General features: G+C 33.6%; 2 protein-coding genes and 1 long non-coding RNA gene across 4 annotated transcripts; 1 reads left to right on the forward strand and 2 right to left on the reverse strand.

Annotated features, from left to right (window-relative positions):
• Positions 1-984: 984 nt before the first annotated feature.
• Positions 985-7525, reverse strand: LOC108205478 (copper-transporting ATPase RAN1). The gene is made up of 9 exons (XM_017375453.2): positions 7074-7525; positions 5728-6342; positions 4954-5383; positions 4361-4686; positions 3609-3667; positions 3168-3510; positions 2663-2863; positions 2252-2509; positions 985-1644 (listed from the first exon to the last, which is right to left on the reverse strand). Exons 1-9 carry the CDS (start codon positions 7344-7346, stop codon positions 1168-1170), a joined length of 2982 nt encoding a protein of 993 aa, XP_017230942.1. The 5' UTR covers positions 7347-7525; the 3' UTR covers positions 985-1167.
• A 3786-nt stretch (positions 7526-11311) lies between these two features.
• LOC108205437 (uncharacterized) lies at positions 11312-14439 on the reverse strand. Its single transcript, XR_001803978.2, has 6 exons — positions 14050-14439; positions 13108-13271; positions 12808-12964; positions 12606-12665; positions 12087-12183; positions 11312-11857 (listed from the first exon to the last, which is right to left on the reverse strand). It is a non-coding gene; the product is annotated as an uncharacterized LOC108205437 (long non-coding RNA).
• Positions 14440-14590: 151 nt separating this feature from the next.
• LOC108205436 (thioredoxin O1, mitochondrial) lies at positions 14591-19465 on the forward strand. Of its 2 annotated transcripts, none has more exons than XM_064091046.1 (6): positions 14591-14866; positions 16254-16319; positions 16419-16469; positions 16614-16693; positions 18123-18167; positions 18579-19052. In XM_064091046.1, exons 1-6 carry the CDS (start codon positions 14719-14721, stop codon positions 18579-18581), a joined length of 393 nt encoding a protein of 130 aa, XP_063947116.1. In that variant the 5' UTR covers positions 14591-14718; the 3' UTR covers positions 18582-19052. The 2 variants fall into 2 exon arrangements, with proteins under 2 accessions (XP_063947116.1, XP_017230885.1); XM_017375396.2 differs by lacking the exon at positions 18579-19052 and adding an exon at positions 19059-19465 and having other exon boundaries at positions 14592-14866.
• The last annotated feature ends 378 nt before the right edge of the window (positions 19466-19843 follow it).

The raw sequence follows: 19843 nt of genomic DNA on the forward strand, positions 1-19843 counted from the left end.
CCTAGCATTTCTTTATTTATTACTTCCTCTGTTCCAGTCAATTGTATACGTTTCTTTTTCACTGCTCGACACGCTTTTTAAGGCACTTATAAAACATAGTTCTACAACTTATTTTTAAGATTTTCTTTTTTTGTATAAAAGTATAAATGTTATACTTTTATACAGAAAAAGAAAATTTTAGAAATAATTTACAGAACTATACTATATTGAAGCATTAAAGTCCGTGCCGCGCCCCCGTCCCCCAATGTATACTATTGACTGGGACGGAGGGAGTATCTTTTAAATTAAAAAATTAAAGCATATTACAATTGTTTCTGCAAGGAGCGCAAGATACAAATTAGCCGACGACTTTGTCGGCTGTCATTTTCTATATTCAGTTTGCAAACCTGGCAGAATTCCCATGCGGGGTTCCGACCGACATTAATCGATTTGTCAATTCAAAACTTCATATATGGATATTGGACCGTTGGTCAAATTTATCATTTTTCTAGGAACAAGGTCCAAGTATTATTACCGTAAAAATGTTCTCAAAGAGTATCATTTTACAATTTAAACTAGATTGCGTAAAGTTCTCAAGTTCCAAAACACTATTTGTATAGCATTTCACTCTAAAACGACAAATCATATTACGTTTTGTAGTTTTGTAGTCCTGGACCCGGATATAACTAACACAATGTAGCATCTTTTTATTAAGTATCGCAAATTTTATTTAAAGAAGTTGTGATATTTGCGCCTTTCCTCTCCAAATATGTTTCAGCTTATAGTTAGCATGCAATAGCAAAAAAGTGTTCAAGTATCCGTAACAGGTAACACTCTCCTCTCAAGTGCAAATTGACTCAACTCCCAGAAGTAGATTTCTTTGGATCAAATAACACACCAAATAAGCCTGCAAGGCCTTATACAACATAAAGTGATAGTATGAAATTGCCTACTTCTGGAAAAAGGGAGAGAGGCTTTTCTTGCCGAGAAAAGCAACATGAAAACTGGTTAACAAATCACGGACACTAAATGTACATTGATAAGGGTGATGAAGAACACCTCGATGAAGTTGAAAAAGATAAGAATACACAAAATTGCCAATACATCCATCTCGGTTTCTCCTTTAGGAAGAAGATTTCTCTTTTCTCCTGTTGTTTCTTTGATTTTTGATTTTTAACAGTTAAGTTCCTACTCTATAGTTATTTCCAGAATTGTGGTAAGTCTGGGTCTTTTGTATCTCCTAAGAAGTAAAGAAGAGCACACGACACTTACAGATGACAGAGCCATGCATGTACCGGCTGCCCATGGAGGCAATTTGAGCTTTACGAGAGGGAAAAAAACTCCAGCAGCTATAGGAATTGCAATGACATTGTAAGCCATGGCAAACACATAATTTAATCGGATTCGACTGAACGTCTTTCTTGAGAGATCAATGGCCGTTATTACATCTTCTAGATTATTTCTCATCAGCACATAATCAGCTGCTTCAATTGCAATATCTGTTCCTGCCCCGATAGCCATACCAACATCTGCTGCTGCTAAAGCTGGTGAATCATTGATACCGTCACCCACCATAGCAACTGTGCTTCCATCTTTTTGAAATGAACGAATGACATCAGCTTTACCAGCTGGCATCACCTCTGCTCGTACGTCATGAATACCAAGCTACACACAAAGTTTAATGTTATCAAGAAAAGTACTTATGCAACAATTTATCCGAAATTTTGCTATCTACCCTATTTATGGTCCAAGTCATTAGATGATCATGATTTTTATTAGGTTCAAACTAAAAAAAGCAGAACTATTTTTTCTCATACGATATAAGGTAGCCGCCTAGATCAAAACACTGAAAAAATTCTCACACAATACATGGGTGGGTTGTCAGTTAAAAAAATTTGAGGCATGCTAAAATTTTTAAAATTCACAGTGACGAAGTTAGTCCATTCAGTGTAAGAATGCACCCAGTATTGAGGCATGACTGACACATGATGTAGCTATATGAAAATATAGCACTTCTTTTACATCTGCTTCATATTTTACACCTTATTCTTATATTTTAAGTGCAAAAATCCACCAATGACCCTTATAGAGAGGTATTATAATCCAGTGGGCAAAAACTTCAATTTTGAAGGGAATAACTACTGCAGCGGCTTACACGTTTGTTTTCAATCAACTAATTTTAATGTGTAACTTTAATTCTGTAATATTGGATTAATTTGAAAACCATTGTATCCACAAGATGTGCATGATTAATCCATTAAAAAGTGCCTACCTCCTTAGCCACAGCATGAGCTGTCCTCCAGTTATCCCCAGTAACCATGACAGGTTTGACACCCATTTTCATGAGGCCTTCCACTACTACAGCAGCTTCTCTCTTCAATGGATCAGCTACTCCCAGAATGCCAATTAAGACACCATTGTATGCCACTAGTATGCCAGTTTTCGCACTTTCTTCCAGTTCTACCATAAAATTCTCAGTATCAGTCGGAATAGCAACACCGTTTTCTGTAAGCAAACTACGATTACCAACCTGTTGAATATTCATGACCAAGGACACCTTATATAAGCAAAATTATTAAAATTGTTCACCATATTTCAAAAATTCTTTTCCTTTGTATACTCCAATTTCTTTTGGTGTCTATAATGTGTTATTGTTATTCAAGAAGTTGCAATGAACACTCACCAATATCTGTTTTCCATTAATGAGACATTGGACGCCTCTTCCGGGAAGCGCAGTAAAATCAAATGCTTCGAGAAGCCATCCTGAGTACTTGTGCTCCTTCTCAAGGTATTGAATATCTGTGGTAGCTGAAGGGTCCTCGAAGAAGTGGAAATGGTGAGCATATTCCACTATTGCTTTAGCTAAAGGATGTTCACTGCTGGCCTAAATCATAAGATGCCAGACCAACCATAAGAATGTATTAAGGTTGTTATAGTGGTAAGACACCTAAATGTATATAATCAAAGAGGGGTTAGCTCTTTTGACAAAAATAATAATATTCATTACAAATTAAACTGCTATCGAACTAGGTTTGCAACAACACTTTCACTGATAAGCTTTGATAAGTATTTGGATAACGAAAAATGGATTAAAGCATACAGACTAGACAGCACTGGTATAACTGTTCTCCATAAATAATACTACAGCTATATATGACGAGAAACTAGCTTGGGAAATATATATTTACCTCCGCTGAAGCTACCAATGTGAGAAATTCTCCACGATCCATTTCTGTATAAACTTTCGCTGTTGTGACTGTTGCTTTTCCTTGGGTTAAAGTTCCTGTTTTATCAAACACCACATAATTAACCATCTGTGCCCTCTCCAATGCATCCCCTCCCTTAATTAGCACCCCATGATTAGCTCCAACCCCTGTTGCAACCATGACAGCTGTTGGGGTGGCCAACCCAAGTGCACATGGACAAGCAATTACTACCACGGATATCGCAAACATGAGGGCAAAAACAAAGTTATTGCTATTTTCAGGCAGCCATTCTACTGGGTAGAAACCAAAAACTCCACCGATATACCTACATAAATAATAATTAACATGAGACTTGTATAATATTTAACAATTGATAAACAATTTACTTGCATTTAACTGTCCAAAAGATAGTTGCGAACTTACCACCCAATTAGTGTCAACAATGAGAAAGCAACGACAGTAGGGACAAAAATACTTGCCACCTGCAAGTTAAAAAGATACCCAGGTGAGAACTGGGACAGATACATGAGTTCTTGACTTGTATGCACAGCATAATCTACACCTGAACAAAGTTATGAACCAAATAAATTTGCTAGAGTCTGTCGCTAAAATAGATTCATTAACTTGATAATGACCCCAATATATTCTAGAAGCACCGACTTATATTCCATTCCGCCTTCTATTGCAGCCACATAAGTTATCCAAATCATATAGTAGTAACAGATCTTATGTTTTTTATCATTTAAATTACTTCACAGCGAACTAAACTAGCCTGGTGCACCCACCATTACTGCGAAAATAAAATTCATGCCCATATCACAAAGATTGATTACACCCAAAAATCTGTACATCCAGACAGACTGTTGCAAAATTAGATAATTGTGCAGCCTCTAAACTTCACCTATAAATCTCTTATAATGGACTTGGGAAAATACACACATCAAATCCTCTCTTTTTCTGCATAAAATACACCTAGTGACTATATATTATATCTACCAAATAGTGAATACAAATAACACAAATTTGTTTTATAAAGCACAATACTGAATCTGTACTTGGGATCCACGCAAAACAAAATATTTAAGAACAGTAAGCAATTATACATACACTTAAAAAATCACAAGACTACCTAACCCATTTAGAAGAATTAGATGTAACGACAACTTGAAACTTACATAATCAGCAAATTTCTGAATTGGAGCTTTTGACATCTGTGCTGTCTCAACCAGAGAAATAATCTGGCTTAAAACTGTGTCGGAACCTATTTTAGTTGCCTGTATGTGAAGGGAACCATTTAAATTTATAGTACCACCAATTACTGCAGCATTAGCTGCCTTTGAAACCGGTTCAGATTCACCGGTAACCATACTCTCATTGACGTAACTTGAACCCCATACAACCATGCCATCAACAGGAACTTTTGTGCCAGGCAGAACTTTAAGCATGTCACCAGGTTGAATCAGTAGAGAATCTATCTCCCTTTCTCCAACAACCTTGCCACCTGATAATAATGCAAGAGAAACTACAATAATTAGTCAAATTACGTTTAAATGATCATTAAGCATACCACAAAGTACAAAAGCAACCAATAACCGTGTATGATTATCAAACACACTTATAGAATCTAGTAACTCACCAAAACTTATTGTGTATATCCTTTTTGGTAGAAGATCATGGTTGGGGGGAAGTTATGAGTGAAAGCTGGTAAGAACCTTGGTGTGTAAAAAAAGAAATTCACAGATGCATTATAATATAAAAACCAGCCTACCTTTGTCTTTGAGAAGCAGTAAAGCTGTTGCTGGTGTTAGTTCTACCAACTTCTTTATAGCATCTGAAGTTTTTCCTTTTGCAAGAGTTTCCAAGTACTTCCCCAGTAGCACAAATGTTATCAGCATTGCACTGGTTTCAAAGTACGTAGGCGACCAGAAACCAGTTACTGCACCATATAATAGTGCATAGACAGAATAAAAGTATGAAGCTGAAGTTCCCAATGCTACAAGAACATCCATGTTTGTCGAACCATTTCTAAGTGCTCTCCACGCAGCAACATAAAATCGCTTCCCAACAACAAACTGCACGACACTCACTAAGGCCCACTTTAACCAATCACCCATTTGGAATGGCCCACATTGCCGAAGCAATAAGGCATACAGTATAGGGATGCTTGGACAAACAAATCGCATGAATATGACTGGAATCTGAAAATGAATTAACAAGTCAAAACTGAATCAATTGACAAAGATAATGAAAAGTGTGAGTGATCCCTTGCTATGTGCAAATGACTTTCAGTATGCTATTTGATACAAAGGGTACACGTATTTGTATGCCTACAAAAAGAACTTGTATTCATAAAGATCAGAGAAATGAGTACTAATGACTACGGACATACAGGACAAATGCAGAACGGCAAAAGGAGCAATCAAGCAAAGAATACTAGGATGCACTAGGTTTTACAAATAAAACTTGCACATTCTGTTAAGATGCACACATAGAGCTGGTAATTTACTAGACATGGTAGCAGAGATAAGATATATATACTCACACTAAGAATGAGACTGGTCGTGAAAAGTCGAAACATTTTTGAGGATTCTTCAAGATCCTTGGAAGTCATTCTTGTGTAAGGATTTCTGACTTGTAGATTAAATTTTCCGGAGCTTCGTCCTTGAATCTCATCAACGAGCAATCTAGAACCAAGAATTATGGGATCAAAGAGTACTTCTAGTTCTCTTGATAACCTGTTGAAACAGGACTGTCGCACACCCTTCAAGTTGCATAGTATTCCTTCTAACAGCTGTACATCAAAATCACTTGTTATCCCATTAACTACTAATATAATTTTATCCTGCTGGCTGCTCTGTACAAGTGAACCCTCAAAGCCAGCATCTTCAATAGCATCCACTATGTCATCCTTACTAATAATAGTAGGGTCATATTCGACCTCACCTAAAGAGGTCGACAATGCCACAACTGCCCTCTTCACACCAGGAAGCTTTCTCAAAATTCCTTCAACAGAATTTACACAAGCTGCACACGTCATGCCTCCAATAGTAAACTGTCCCACCACATTTCCATGTGATTTTGTTTGAGATGAACTAGTTTCAGGTATAATCTCTGCCTCAAAACCAGCATCTTCAATTGCATTCTTAATATCATCGTCCTGGAATAGAAATAAATCAATCATTCACACTCACCAAAACTGCCATGTCATTTTACGAATTATCAGATGGATGACAAAAAGTTACACAACCAGATTATTTATTACATCACCGTCATTTTTAAAAAAGCACTCGATTCGACTATCACTATTAACCTAATGCTAATCTGTTGTAAAACTAAAATCAACTTTGCAAACGACTATTATTCCATAGCAATGTCCATTATGTCCACTAATAAATTATCCGTATTAAAACTACAAGGACCGATATAATAGGTAATTGTGCACTTCACGCTTTTGTTACAATTAGTAAGCAGGAATACAGATGTATAACAGGTAATGCCTTTACATAAACAAGAAAAAGTCAGCACAGAGCTACAAATCATGTATATGAACTGTAATGAGCTAGTAACATAAAACAATCATCAAAGAGCTACTCAGACTAATTAAAAGACAAAATTAGTTTAAAATGCAGCTGAATAAATTAATTATTAATTATAGTTTAAAAATTATACAAACTAAACTAAAGGCAGTTAGGCAGCTAAATCAATAAACAGTAAATATAAATGATTAGTTGAAAATGCAGCTCAATCCACACAATAATAATTATTAAAAATTTAAATTACTTGATAATCAGAAAAATTCAAACAGTTTTAACACGAGAACACGCGAGAAACAGAGTTAAAAGCAAGTGTGAATGTGTGATCATAAGTCATGAGTGACTAGTAACATACATTGACGACAGAAGGATGAAAAACGACGTCGGCTTTGTTCTGAAGAAGCGCAACAGAAGCGCTAACAACGCCGTTCAAGCTGATCAGAGCAGTTTCCACAGCATTCGAGCACGCCGCACACGTCATTCCGGTGATTCTCACCTGAATTCTGCTCATTCCTTGCTCTACCTTACTCAATTCCGCTTCTTCGTCTTCGTACGAGTCGAGTAGCCGCACGTCCTCGAGGTCGCCGGCCGGCGAGTCTTTTCCGGTCAGCTCAACACTCCGCGCCATGTATAATATGTTGTTTTTTAATATTAGGTGCGTATCTGTGTGCTGGCACACAGAAAAAATGTAGAGAGAGATGAAGAGAGACAGATGTGTGATTTTTATATACGGTAGAGAGAGAGAGGGAGAGAGAGAGAGATTTTAAGTATAGGGAGAGAGAGATGTGATTTTATTATATACGTAGAGAGAGAAATGTGGAGGGAGAAAGGATAGAAGTTTTATAATTGAAAAAGTTGGTGAAAGAAGATGGGGGTGGAGAGTGGAATTACAATCCTGTCCTTCGTACTCGGTATTGATTTATGTTTAGGAAGAGCGAAATTACGGATTTGCCCTTTGTACTTCATGTTTATGAGGGCTTGTACTACTGGGAATAGGTTAGTGTTTGCGTGACGATTGAGCTAAAATTTGTGGGAATCGGTTTAGTCGTTGCAATCTAAAATATATAAATAAAAAGGTTAGTTTTAGGTTGTTTTTTTTAATAGATTGAATTTTTCGTGTCTGCGATTAAATAACTTAAACTAAATTAATGTTGCTGTCGTATCTTAAATCTATCATACTAAATATATGGGAAGGGAAAGAACGTGTTTACGTGCATGTAGGGATATAACTATCATATCATAAAAAAACCATGTATTTTCCGAACACGAGCCTCTCTTTTTTTCCCTTCAAAATCTTGATTTAATTTCTCTAAATTTTAAGGGATGCACAAACTTCTAACTAAATATTACTCCCTCTGTCCCATTTAATTGTATACGTTTTTTTTCAACTGCTCGACACGCATTTCAATACTCTTATAAAATATAGTTCCGTAACTTATTTTTGAGATTTTCCTTTTCTGAATAAAAATATAACATCCAAACTTTAATTCAAAAAAGAAAATTTTAAAAATAAATAACACAACTACATTTTACAGGAGCATTAAAGTCCGTGCCGCGTCCCCGTCCCCGTCCCCCAATGTATACAACTCAGGGGGACGGAGGGAGTAGTGTAATATTACAATCTTTATCATCGTTAGATTATATACAAAAATTGTGAACCGATAATGTCATATCTTGCATCAATTGTTGTATAAATAAATAGGTCATGTCCTCGTAAAATAAAATATTATTTTGATGGTCAACTTTAACATGATATAATTAAGTCAAAAAAATTATTATAAATGTCAAATAAGCAGATCTATATGTCCGGAGGAAATATTTATTGTGAATTGAGTAATTTATGCTCGGTTAAAATTAGTGAGTAAAATGATATACAATCTAATCTACATTTCAGGATCACTTTAATATTTAATCCGTTATTTTTTCTATCACACATCATTAAATAGACAAATAAATTATATTGAATAAAAAAAAGAGGGTGCTTATTGGGAGATGAATAAGTTTAGCACCCGGATAAAAGGCAGAAAGAAAGATCCATGGAGTAGCATTAGCCACTAAAATGTGTAACAAAAACACAATCATTCATTCATAGAAATGGAAAGTAGACAGGCATTTTGTGCCCCCTTTCCACCAAAACATCAACTATCTCTTTCTTTCCACCAATTATTTCTCAACATTTTGACTTCATTACACTCTCCTCAGTATAAACAATGGTTTGTGCCATTGTCAAAGCTCATAAATTAGGATTCGAGTTTATTAGTATAAGATCAAATCAGTTTTGTACTTTAAACTTTGCAATGAAGGCATGAGCAGAAGCAGCAGGTGAACTAGAACATAGAGGTTTCTATCTGGTAGGTGCATTATTTGACATCTAACCAAAGTGTTAGTTATCTAACCCCCTAACTTCGAAAGTGGTTTAACCCACCCACACCTAATCTAACACAATTGGTAGATAGTGTATTTCGGGTCTTTGTCAAAATAAGGTTTATTTCCGAGAAATTTGCATAATTCTCTTTTTTCTTCAAAATATAAAAGTTAAAAAAGTGTTTTCTATATGATTTTATTTAACAAAACTAGGTAATAATTTATCACACATTAGTACAATTTAACATAGAATTTAGGGATCGTTTCCTACTGCTTCAACTTTTTTAAATATTTGACATATTTTTAAATGCATTGATCATGTAGTTAAAATAAATATCTTTAAATTAAAATATATTTTAAAGTTTCTTTTGAATTAAAGTATAAGTTCAGTTTTTTTTTAAAAATATTATAATTTTATGTCACTTTTAGAATTATGTGTTAGAAAGTAAACGACAAATATTTAGTAATTCCTGGATTATAATTAGACATCTATTAGATATTTTATTATTGTACCATTAATTTAAAAAAATATATTATAATTAATTGAATTCCAAAAATTAAGTTGTAATAGAGGGTTTTCCAAATTAATACGTATCAGAACAGCTCGGTTCATTTCTTTTATTTTTCCAATAGAAGGTCCAGTAATTAGCAGGTGTAAGAAGTCCGCTGGTGTAAGGTCCAAAAATTTGAAGCAAGGCCCATGCTCTTTTTTTTTTAAATTTCTGAGCATGATTTACGGGTTAAAATTTTAAAGGCACGGCCCATGATATTTAAGAATGAATTTGAGTTGCTCAAAGCTATAATTTCATACAAACATTTCTTTTTTCGTGACCTTATATGAAATGTCAACATCATAGTTCAAGTGGATTGTCAAAATTATTTTTATTATATTTTAATAACTAATAAAACACTTGTGTTATAAATTATTGAAACAAATAATTTAAATTATGTATCTTAAATACTATTAAGAGCTTGTTTAGGAACAATAGGAAGGCTTAATTTTATCTTCAATTTTTATAAAAATTAAATTAAAGCCAACAAGGTGTTGGTGTGTTGGTAGAGCTCTTGTACCCCTGCGTGAGGTAACTCCCACGTGTGTGTTAGAGATTAGTTTTTTAAATAACTTTCTTTCATAATTTTGAGTGAAATTATACCAATTATTATATTTATTTTTATTATAATATTTTTTAATAAAAAATGAATTATCCTATATAGTTATCCGAACCACGAGCATGTTTGGTTTAGCTCATGAACGTGACCTATAACTTAACCATTTTTCTAATAAGTTATGAGTTTAAAATGTAGGTTTGGATGATCTTGACTTATTAATAATTTATAAGTTATTAAAATAATAAAACAAAAATAATTTATGGATTATCTATGTCTTACTGATAATTAGTATAAAAAGTTAAGTCCTTCAAAAAAATTAACTTAAACTATTTCTGAATTTAAGTATAATTAAATTAAGTCATTGAAAAAAATAACTTAAACTAAATTTTAAATTTAAGACAATTTTTATCTTATTTCTGATTTTAAACCTACTCTTAATTTATTACATAAATAAATATTTTTTAATTTAAAATTCAAGGTCATTTAGAACTCGGAATTTAAGCCGATACCGAGGTCATACTAATAAAAACTAGCAAGGCACGTGCATTTTTATAAAGACAAATTTTTGTTTGATTATAATACTATAAAGATTTCCGATTTTTTGTCTGTATCAATTTATTAAACATGAATTGCGTAAATTTTTTGAGCTATGAATTGCATGTGTGATTTGTGAAAGCCGAGAGCAATTTAAAATTTTGGCTTTCGATTTAACCTGATTCACTTTTGTTTGGTTAAACTTATTGTTCAAAAATAAAATCTTATTTTTGATGAAAAATACATATAACTCTATTTTATTTCTAAAATAAACCCTTATTTTCTTGCTAAAAACGAACACAACACCATTTTAACATTTAATCCAAAAAATTATAAATATATAAATTTTCTTAAAAAAGAAGCAGCTCTTAAATTATCAAATATAAAAGCTTTGAGAATTTTACTGACTTTTAGATAATTTTTATCAATTTTTTTTTAAAAATACAAGTTATTGAAAAAAGTAACTCAAATGACTTAAGATATTAAGTCATTTTGTTCTTGTTTCTAACTTTAAGCCAACAGCTGACTTGTTATATAAATATTTTTTAGTTATTTTTTTTTCCCGGAAGAAATAGAATTAATTAATTCCTCAAACCGTTCTTCTATACATGAAGAAACTCTGAATGAGCGATACTCATCCACCAACTATGATCAGCAATAGAATTACTATACCTCGCTAAATAAATAGTGAGCTACGTGGTTCGGAGACCGTTTAACAAATTTTAAGAAAACTCCTCTCTTTTTTAACTCTTAAAGTCCTCTCTTTTTTAACTCTTAAAGCAGACTTTTGCATTCTGCTATAAGCCTACCAAAGTATGACATGAGAAGACATGAGCTTCTAATAGCCTGTATTGCAACCAGGCAATCTGATTCGATAGTCACGTCACGCATATGATGCTCTTTTATCCAGCTCAGAGCCTCCCTAATCTCTATCGCTTTTGTCAGTCAGGAATCATACTACCTTGCTTACAACTTGAGCGTGCTTCAATCAATTCTCCTGCATGATTTCTGGCAACGAAAGCAAAACTGTAGCAGTTGGAGGATTGTAAAATCGCAGCATCAGTGTTCACCTTAGACTTATTTCATATGGAAGGGACCAGTGCTTTTCGCTATCCTCCTTGGTCATGAAACCTAAGAAGTGGTTGAAAGCAAAGCAGTGACCAGAAATAAATTAATCCATAACTAACGTAAGTAATCAATTTTAAACTTTAGATAAATTTCTAACAAATTAATAAGAACTCAAGATAAAATGGGTTACATATCAGTCATTTTATAGCCTTTAAGAGTTCATTAAAAATTACAAAACAGTGGAATGTTAGAGTTGACATGGTTGTATATAAGCAGGCATGATGTGCATTACCTCAGTATGTTAGCTGAATATTTTTCCAGAGGAACACCGATGAGTTGATCAGCCTTTTGTAGGTAGAACTGTGTGGAAGTTGTACATGTTGAATTCCCTTAAAGACGAAATATCAGGTTGCGATTGATAACACATCCTTACATTTTGACTGTTAAATATTTATTTATAAATATTTCTACCAATATATAAACTAACATATACATGCTTGCATACTAAGAATATAAAAATACCGTTATACATTGTTCGAAAAAATAACAAAACATGGCATACAATGCTTATTTCGCTAAGCTTTGGATAAAAAACAGAACCAAGTATATGTTAATCCAACTGAGAATTCAACAATATTACATAATTAAAATGTGACTCACTAGTTTAGGAGAAAACAAATGATTGTGCAGAATAGTGTCACCTAAAATATAATATTTCATAAAAGAAATGTAACATTCCATGAAATTTTGGCTTTGATAAGTCCAAATCATCACCATAGTTATCACATGTAATAGATGCACAGATGATTACCTCGGGAGCTCCCACCATCAGCCAAAATAGGACCAGCGTCACGTAATTCAGGCCTAGATCCTGCAGAATAAATTTATGAAGTGTTGGTTAGGATGCTACACCAACTTAAATAATAATAACGTTTAACTAAAGGAAGCAACATAGAGAATGCAAACCAATCTCAAACATAATTTACAAAATCACAGGACATAAAGCTCTGTACCTAGTGTTATTGCGCTTACGCTTAAGAGCCCTGCGCTCTTCCGCCATCTATTTGGTGAGGGACAGTTTTGGCCTCCCTCGTTTTTTAGGAGTCGATTCCATCAAACAATGAGAGGGTGTTGCGCATTTTGCTGGCGATTTCTGATGCTTGCACACAACTGCAGATGACCGCGGATCAGTTTGAAGATCAATGCAAAAATTAGTTTTTTAAACACCATCTAGCAGTAAAAAGTAGCATATGTGTTTGTCCATGTACATAAGCATATGTATGAAATCATGAAGTGATGAAGTAGTAGAGTACCTTGAGAACAACCCCATGATTGATCTCTTTGAGGACGTTGCAGAGGATGAGACCATTGCGAAGAGCTAAACATAATTCCTCTTCCAACGGCTCTTTTGGAAGCACCTCCAACACACATTGCTCCACTTTTCTTAGCCATTCCACTGCTTCATATCTCCGCAAAGCTGCAATTTCATGTGTAACTATATATTAACAGCCTATTTTCTTGGCGCGATTTCAATTTAAATACAGAATTTTTCATTGCTACACTCATAATAAATCGGCCTAATAATATAGGTTGTTGATTATTTAAACCCCATATTACTCCATTACAAAACCCGAACTGTTACATTTTTGTCTCAATATACTTTTTACAAGATTATCGACCCCACCATTCGGTGCATTTATATGTTACAAGTAAGCTGTGGAATCATAACAGAAAAGGGATCCTATAAAAAACAATAGAGTCCAGACCTACAAACACAGATAAACAATTTAACACCGAAGAGAGTCGCATACAATGAGCAAATGCAATCTATCAATCCAACTTGTCAAGTAACCAACTCATGTAACAATCTTAAGGTATCTAATTAAAGTCTCAACATCGTCCTCTATAATTCAACACAATGAAGAAAAATGAAACCCCTATCATATGTCCTAATCATGCTCTATAGTATATACTTGACTTTTTACAGGCCACCTATTTAAGCAAGGCCTAATCTTGCAGATTTGTTTGCCGCCCAGAACAGGCAATATGATAACAGTTTTGATGACAGGTGAAAACAAATCACAAACAAGATTAACGATATTAACCAGAACTAATTGCCCAACCAGTAGCGAAAATCTTTCCAATGTAAAGATTTGAAAACAACGTGCAATAAAAAACTAATATCCGGTCCGATCTCTACTTTACAGTTGGAAATTTCTAGCATTTGAAAATTCAAGTGATTACTAAACACGCACCGTCGGATACTGCTGAGAAATCGAAGATCTTCCTCGCTTTCGCTGAATAAAGCTTCCAGGCAAGACCGGTCGAACCAATCTGGTCCACGAGATCGGAGTCGTGGAGAGGCTTGGGACCGATGCACGGTGGTCTGTACGGTCTTCTCGATCGCTGCGGTGGTCTCGGAAAAGGCTTGACTTAGGGTTTTCATGTTAGCAAACATCACGGTGGCGATGCGGTGGTTGATTGTGGTGGAGGAAGATGAGGTTGATCGAAATTCACCTTCCTCGTAACCGCATTAAAATATAATATATACTTGAACGGATCGCTGAAAAACAACACTAGAAGATTTCACCGTCAGAGAATGATTATAGATGTATATACCTAGTCATCTGCTAAATCAATTGAGAGGGAATAGGGAGCGAGCTCTGGGCGGTTACGGCCCAGGGCAATTGTGTGATTCAAGAAACATCAAGGGCATGCTGGTAATTTCACTGGCATTTTTTAGGCTCATTTTGCTCCTAATCGCCTTTTAATATACAAATAAATTGTATTTAAATACCGTTTTTAAGAACAGACGTAGACAAGGGTAATCAGTTTCTTCTTTCGATTACCAAAACCCCAAACTTGTAAAATTTAAACCCTAATTTTTGAATAAACAGCGTGTATCTATCGCTGTAGCTGTATCAATGGCATCTCCGAGCACCGCGCCACCGTATAATTCAACTTATAGTGATAACAGTAAGCCATATTTTGAATGGTACAAGAACCCTGCTGCTTCAATGTTTCAATTTTCTCACCCGCTCTCTCGCAACTCCTCCTCCCCTGCTGGCTCAGGCATCTCTCACTCCCTCCCTCCCTCCCTCTCTCTCTCTCTCTCTCTCTCCCTCCCTCCCTCTCCCTCTCTCCCCCTCTATTTCTCCCTCTCCGTCTCCCTATCTCTCTCCCCCTCTTCCTCTCCTCTCCCACTCCCTCTTTTTTGTGTTTATGTTATTTGACTGGCATATGATTGCGATGATCTTTGCAGAGCCGGGCCTGAGGGTGTGCAGGTTGTTCAACGGAACAGGGCCCTTAAATATTAGGGGCACAATTTTTATGTAGGTGTATATATATGTATGTATAGTTAAAATGAAAAAAATAGCAAAAAAAGTAAATTTTATTTTTAAGATTAAAAAATTGTAGATGAAAAAAATTGAAAAGTGTTATACACTTCAATAATTTTTAAATGTTATTTTGAATAAGTTATATAAATTCTAAAAAATATTAATTATATCATAATCATGTTAATTAAAATAAATACTTGTATTGAAAAATAATTGTATTGAAAATTGTCACAGTTAGATAAAATTCTAATTTAACTACTAACTTCAATAACTTCATTAAAATTAATTAATTTAACTACTTATACTATGTTTTTTCTTTCTTGATGACCATATGCAGTAATTATATCATTAAAATAATGATTCGATCTTTAGTAACTAATTTATTTTAATATATATTCATTTTTAATTTATACATGCATATATATATATATATATATATATATATATATATATATATCAAATATGAAACAAGTAATTTAAATATAAAATGTAGACTATAGAAACAATTTGTTGTAAAATGTAGACTATAAAAATATTATTAGTGGGTTTGCTTCAAAAAATGCTAGAAAAACAATTTTCAGATAATTTTATATTATCCATGTACTTGTTTTATTTCTTTATAATTTTCAGTTAATTTTTATAATATGAAAAAAAATATTTTATGCATTTTAATTGTAATATGATTTTTACAGTTTTGTGTCAATATTTATTATTGCATGTATTCATATATTTTTAGATTATTAAGGCACATTTTTTACATTTTGCACAGGGCACTTCAAATCTCAGGCACGGCCCTGGATCTTTGTTTTATAGTTTCAAATTAAACTGAGAGGAAATTTGTTAGATGCAAAATCTTTAGGCGAAACTACTTAGCTAATGGAAATATTGAATACAGAAATACTCTTACACAAAATGCAGAAGCTAAAAGTGGCTGTCTCTGTTTTCCAGTGTCATCTCGCTGGCTTGATGCTCGTTTGCACCTTACAATACTTATTCCTAGTGGCATGTTCCATTTTGTTTTCTTGTAATTCTGCCAGTATGTTGCTTGCTAAACCATTATCAAGTTTCATTATATGTAAATCGGATTCTTCTCTTTTTCCGTACTAAGCTAGTAATTTCAGGTTCATCTAATATTGTGGTGGTTGAGTCAGAAGAGCAATTCAAAAGGTCACTAAGCAAGGTTCAAGGTATGCGTATATACTTCTGTTGTGTTGATGTCATTTCTTTCTATTTTTTATAATTGGAGGTTTTCGATGGCCTTAGATATGAACTAAATTGACTTTCAGATGAATCACAGTCAGCAATTTTTTACTATACTGCGGTTTGGTGTTCTCCATGTAAGATTTTTAGATATTTATTGTTTTTAAGTACCTATGTAGAATAAACAGTGATGATTTTGTTTCTTTTTGATAGTTTGCTTATGTAATTTTTCATGACTGACTTTGAACTATAGGTATTTATTTTCATTTTATATCTTGCAGGTAGGTTATTGTCTCCTATTATTAAGCAGATGAGTGAGAAGTATCCTCATGTTACCACGTATAAGGTTGATATTGATCATGTAAGAGTAACCTCTTTCTTGTTTGTCACTCCTTCGTTAGCTGAAGAGTTGTCTCATAAAGTATCGTGTAATTGTGAGATTATAGTCGTAGAATATCACTGAATTATGATTGTCTGCACTCTATTTAAGAGCATTCTGTTTGTGCTTTTTAGACTGTACTCTATTTATAGGCATCCTATTTATAGGCATTCTGCACTCTATTCTGTAATTTGTTTGATGAATGGATAATGAATATACTAGAATATGGTAGAGAATAAGTTTAGGGATTTACTCTTATACAAGGAGATTCCTATATTAGAAGATGTATTCTTTTATGATGGGAAGGTGGCTCTGAGGCCATTTTGATGGAAAAGAATTAAAACAAATAAAAAGATATATTTTATATGGATTAACCTCTGAAAGCCCACGTCCTAAGGTGATTCAACCGCAGAAGAACCACTATCCCTAGGATTTCTCAACCGCGAAAGAGAATAGTTTGCTTGGATCATAACCCATAACAAGAGAGAAACTATTCTTAAGTCATTCAATCAATTAAAGTATTCCCATCATAAAAGAATACTTCTTATATTGGAGTAAATTTTTAAACTTAGCCAACAAATAAAAACTTAATAATAAAGGAAGTAAATCCTTTTGTTATTCTCTACGACATTCTAGAATATTCTTAATTATCTATTTGTCTTATAAATGGCAATCAAATCTATTTTGTACTAATAACTTTAAATTAATATTACAACTCTTTGTTCCCTTTAGTTGTATCCATGCTCTGGTCATTATTTCTCTTGTATTGCACAATTCTGTCTCATTCATGTGGAATGTTTCATTGTTCAGTTACTTCAGAACTTCCTGCTTGTAGTAACCCCTAAATTGAATTCACTGTAAAAAAAACAGCTCTTTATCGTCATGCTTATCGTTCTTAGGAATTGGGGAATGACAAACTACCTCATGTGTTGCCTCCATTGTGTTTATCATTATATTGCTCCAGCAGTCATTCTGATGCTGAAGAAGTTATATAGCTGAACAAAATAAGCAGTATAATTAGTTGGCAAATGTAAAAGACAAATGCAGAAGTGGTATTGAGCTGGTATTAGCTAGTTTAGGTCTCTATTTTTTGCACAATTTGTAGTCACGGTCTCATGTTTGTTGTGATATTTTGCGATCTAGTCTTGCAAGTATTATGAATTTGCGAACCAAATTTCTGTTGAATGAGGTTCTGGATAGCAGATAGCTTACATGTGGTATTGTCTTGTTGATTTCTTAAAATTATTTTTTCTCATCTTTTTTCTGTCTTCTATAATCTTCAATTTGTTTTAATTTTTCTTACGTTTCTAATATGATCCTTATGTGTGGACACTTGCTAGAGTGGTGTTATTGGCTTTTGCTGTCATGTTGATAACTTGATATATGAAATTTTTGTCAATTTGTTTTGCAGAAAGGCCTAGGCAATGCATTGAGCAACATGGACATACACTCTGTGGTAATTGTTACATTTTTCATTGTGTTTGTGTGTAAAGGCAGATAAATAAGTGTGATGTCATTTTAAGAAACTATGGTGTGTGTTATAGCCGTTTAAGTCATTTGTTCTGCTCCAGTGATGAAGTTTTATCATGAGTTGTCATATCGTTCCAATTGCTGAAGCTCTGTATTGAGTTATGTGTGGAACTGAAGGGACAACTGAGGAGCTCTGTCACACACAGTCACACACACACACACAAAATTTTCATATTCTGAAATATCCATTATTTCTTGTACTATGGCCATATATATCATTTTCTAGTCTGTATGGGTATTCTTAGGTAAAGAATCTAGATCTATTAGAAATCCCAGTCTATGTTGGCAAAGTCTCAGTTAAAAGCTTAAATTGAATTAAGATTGTTACTTGTTGCAGTAATTTGAGTTCCCAAGTAATTATATGAAATAATATAAAGTGCTCAGTATCTGTAATGGTAGCAATCTGAGCGTGAAGATTTAGTGATATTGGTAGAGCATTGGAGATGCGGGAAAAGGGTGGATGGTCTTCTGCTTCACACCTGAAAAGTAGTTATACATATCTACAAAAAAGGGAGATGTCTACTTTTATATAAATTCTTGCTTTTTGATCCATTGATATACCTCTGAAAGTTTATTTGTTGAATTAGGTTTTTTTATTAATAAATATGTGTTCCATCTTATTTGGTATTTGAATCACTGATTTGTATGTTGTCATATACTCGGGTTGGCCCCCAGTCTTTAGATCAAGTTTATATCTTTAAAAAAAATCGTATGGTACAACATGAGCCCTCTTATTGTGAGGGTTCTTGACTTCTTGTGATTTCTTCAGCATGTAATATTGTGTTATGCTGTGTGGACATCATTTTTTTTGCTGCAGCCTACAGTTCACTTCTTTCGTAATGGAATAAAGGCCAATGAAGTAATCGGGGCTGACGTTCAACTACTAAAGAATATAATGGAAAAGCTGTACAAGTGATTTTTTCACACATGACCATGAAATGTGAATATTCTAGTGAAGTACAAGACAGCAGAAGGATTCTCACCTGTTGGTTCTGTTAGCATTTAGCATTCAAAATTGTGGGATTTGTATACAAACCAGTGAATTGTTTCCATTTGAGTGAGACAAGTCTACTATTTGAGTGAATTGTAATGGCCGAAGATTATGATTTCACAATATGGAAGGAGATACAATTTGAATGTATGTATAGTACACGACAATTTTATTATGTGTGTACACTCACAATTCTTAATATCATTAAAAATGAAAATCGTGTATTAAATTAAGCATGTGGATTTATCTTTTGGTGTCGTAGGATACATGTGATGTACTAGAATAGATTTTTTTTTTAGACATACAAGTCTAGATATTAAAAAAATATGGAAAATTGTAAAGATACCAACAATATCTTTCTGAAAAATATATTTTTCTCCTATAAATTTTAGATACTTCCTTTTTCAGTAATACGAATACGAGTTATAAAAACTCTTACTAAGATCAGCGATTCTTCGACAAATATATTAATTAAATTTATTTATCTATTTATTTAAAAAATTAAATTTTGCAAGACTAGAAAATGATATATCAAACCATAGTACAAAGATATAATGAAGCTCGGTTAATCCTCCAATTAAAATTATTTTGCATTTACTCAAAAAATAAAC

Source organism: Daucus carota, chromosome 1 (assembly GCF_001625215.2).
Source record: "Daucus carota subsp. sativus chromosome 1, DH1 v3.0, whole genome shotgun sequence".
Taxonomy (NCBI): Eukaryota; Viridiplantae; Streptophyta; class Magnoliopsida; order Apiales; family Apiaceae; genus Daucus; species Daucus carota.

What these genes read in the sequence shown, in the direction of transcription:
- LOC108205478 (XM_017375453.2), bottom strand. Translation starts at nt 7,346, where the DNA reads ATGGCGCGGAGTGTTGAGCTGACCGGAAAAGACTCGCCGGCCGGCGAC. An exon ending in CGACCAGTCTCATTCTTAGT is followed by an intron (nt 5,384 to 5,727) that starts GTGAGTATATAT and finishes ATTCATTTTCAG; the next exon opens with ATTCCAGTCATATTCATGCG. An exon ending in TTGTTGACACTAATTGGGTG is followed by an intron (nt 3,511 to 3,608) that starts GTAAGTTCGCAA and finishes TTATTTATGTAG; the next exon opens with GTATATCGGTGGAGTTTTTG.
- LOC108205436 (XM_017375396.2), top strand. Translation starts at nt 14,719, where the DNA reads ATGGCATCTCCGAGCACCGCGCCACCGTATAATTCAACTTATAGTGAT. An exon ending in TGCGGTTTGGTGTTCTCCAT is followed by an intron (nt 16,470 to 16,613) that starts GTAAGATTTTTA and finishes TATATCTTGCAG; the next exon opens with GTAGGTTATTGTCTCCTATT. An exon ending in ACATGGACATACACTCTGTG is followed by an intron (nt 18,168 to 19,058) that starts GTAATTGTTACA and finishes TTTTTGCTGCAG; the next exon opens with CCTACAGTTCACTTCTTTCG.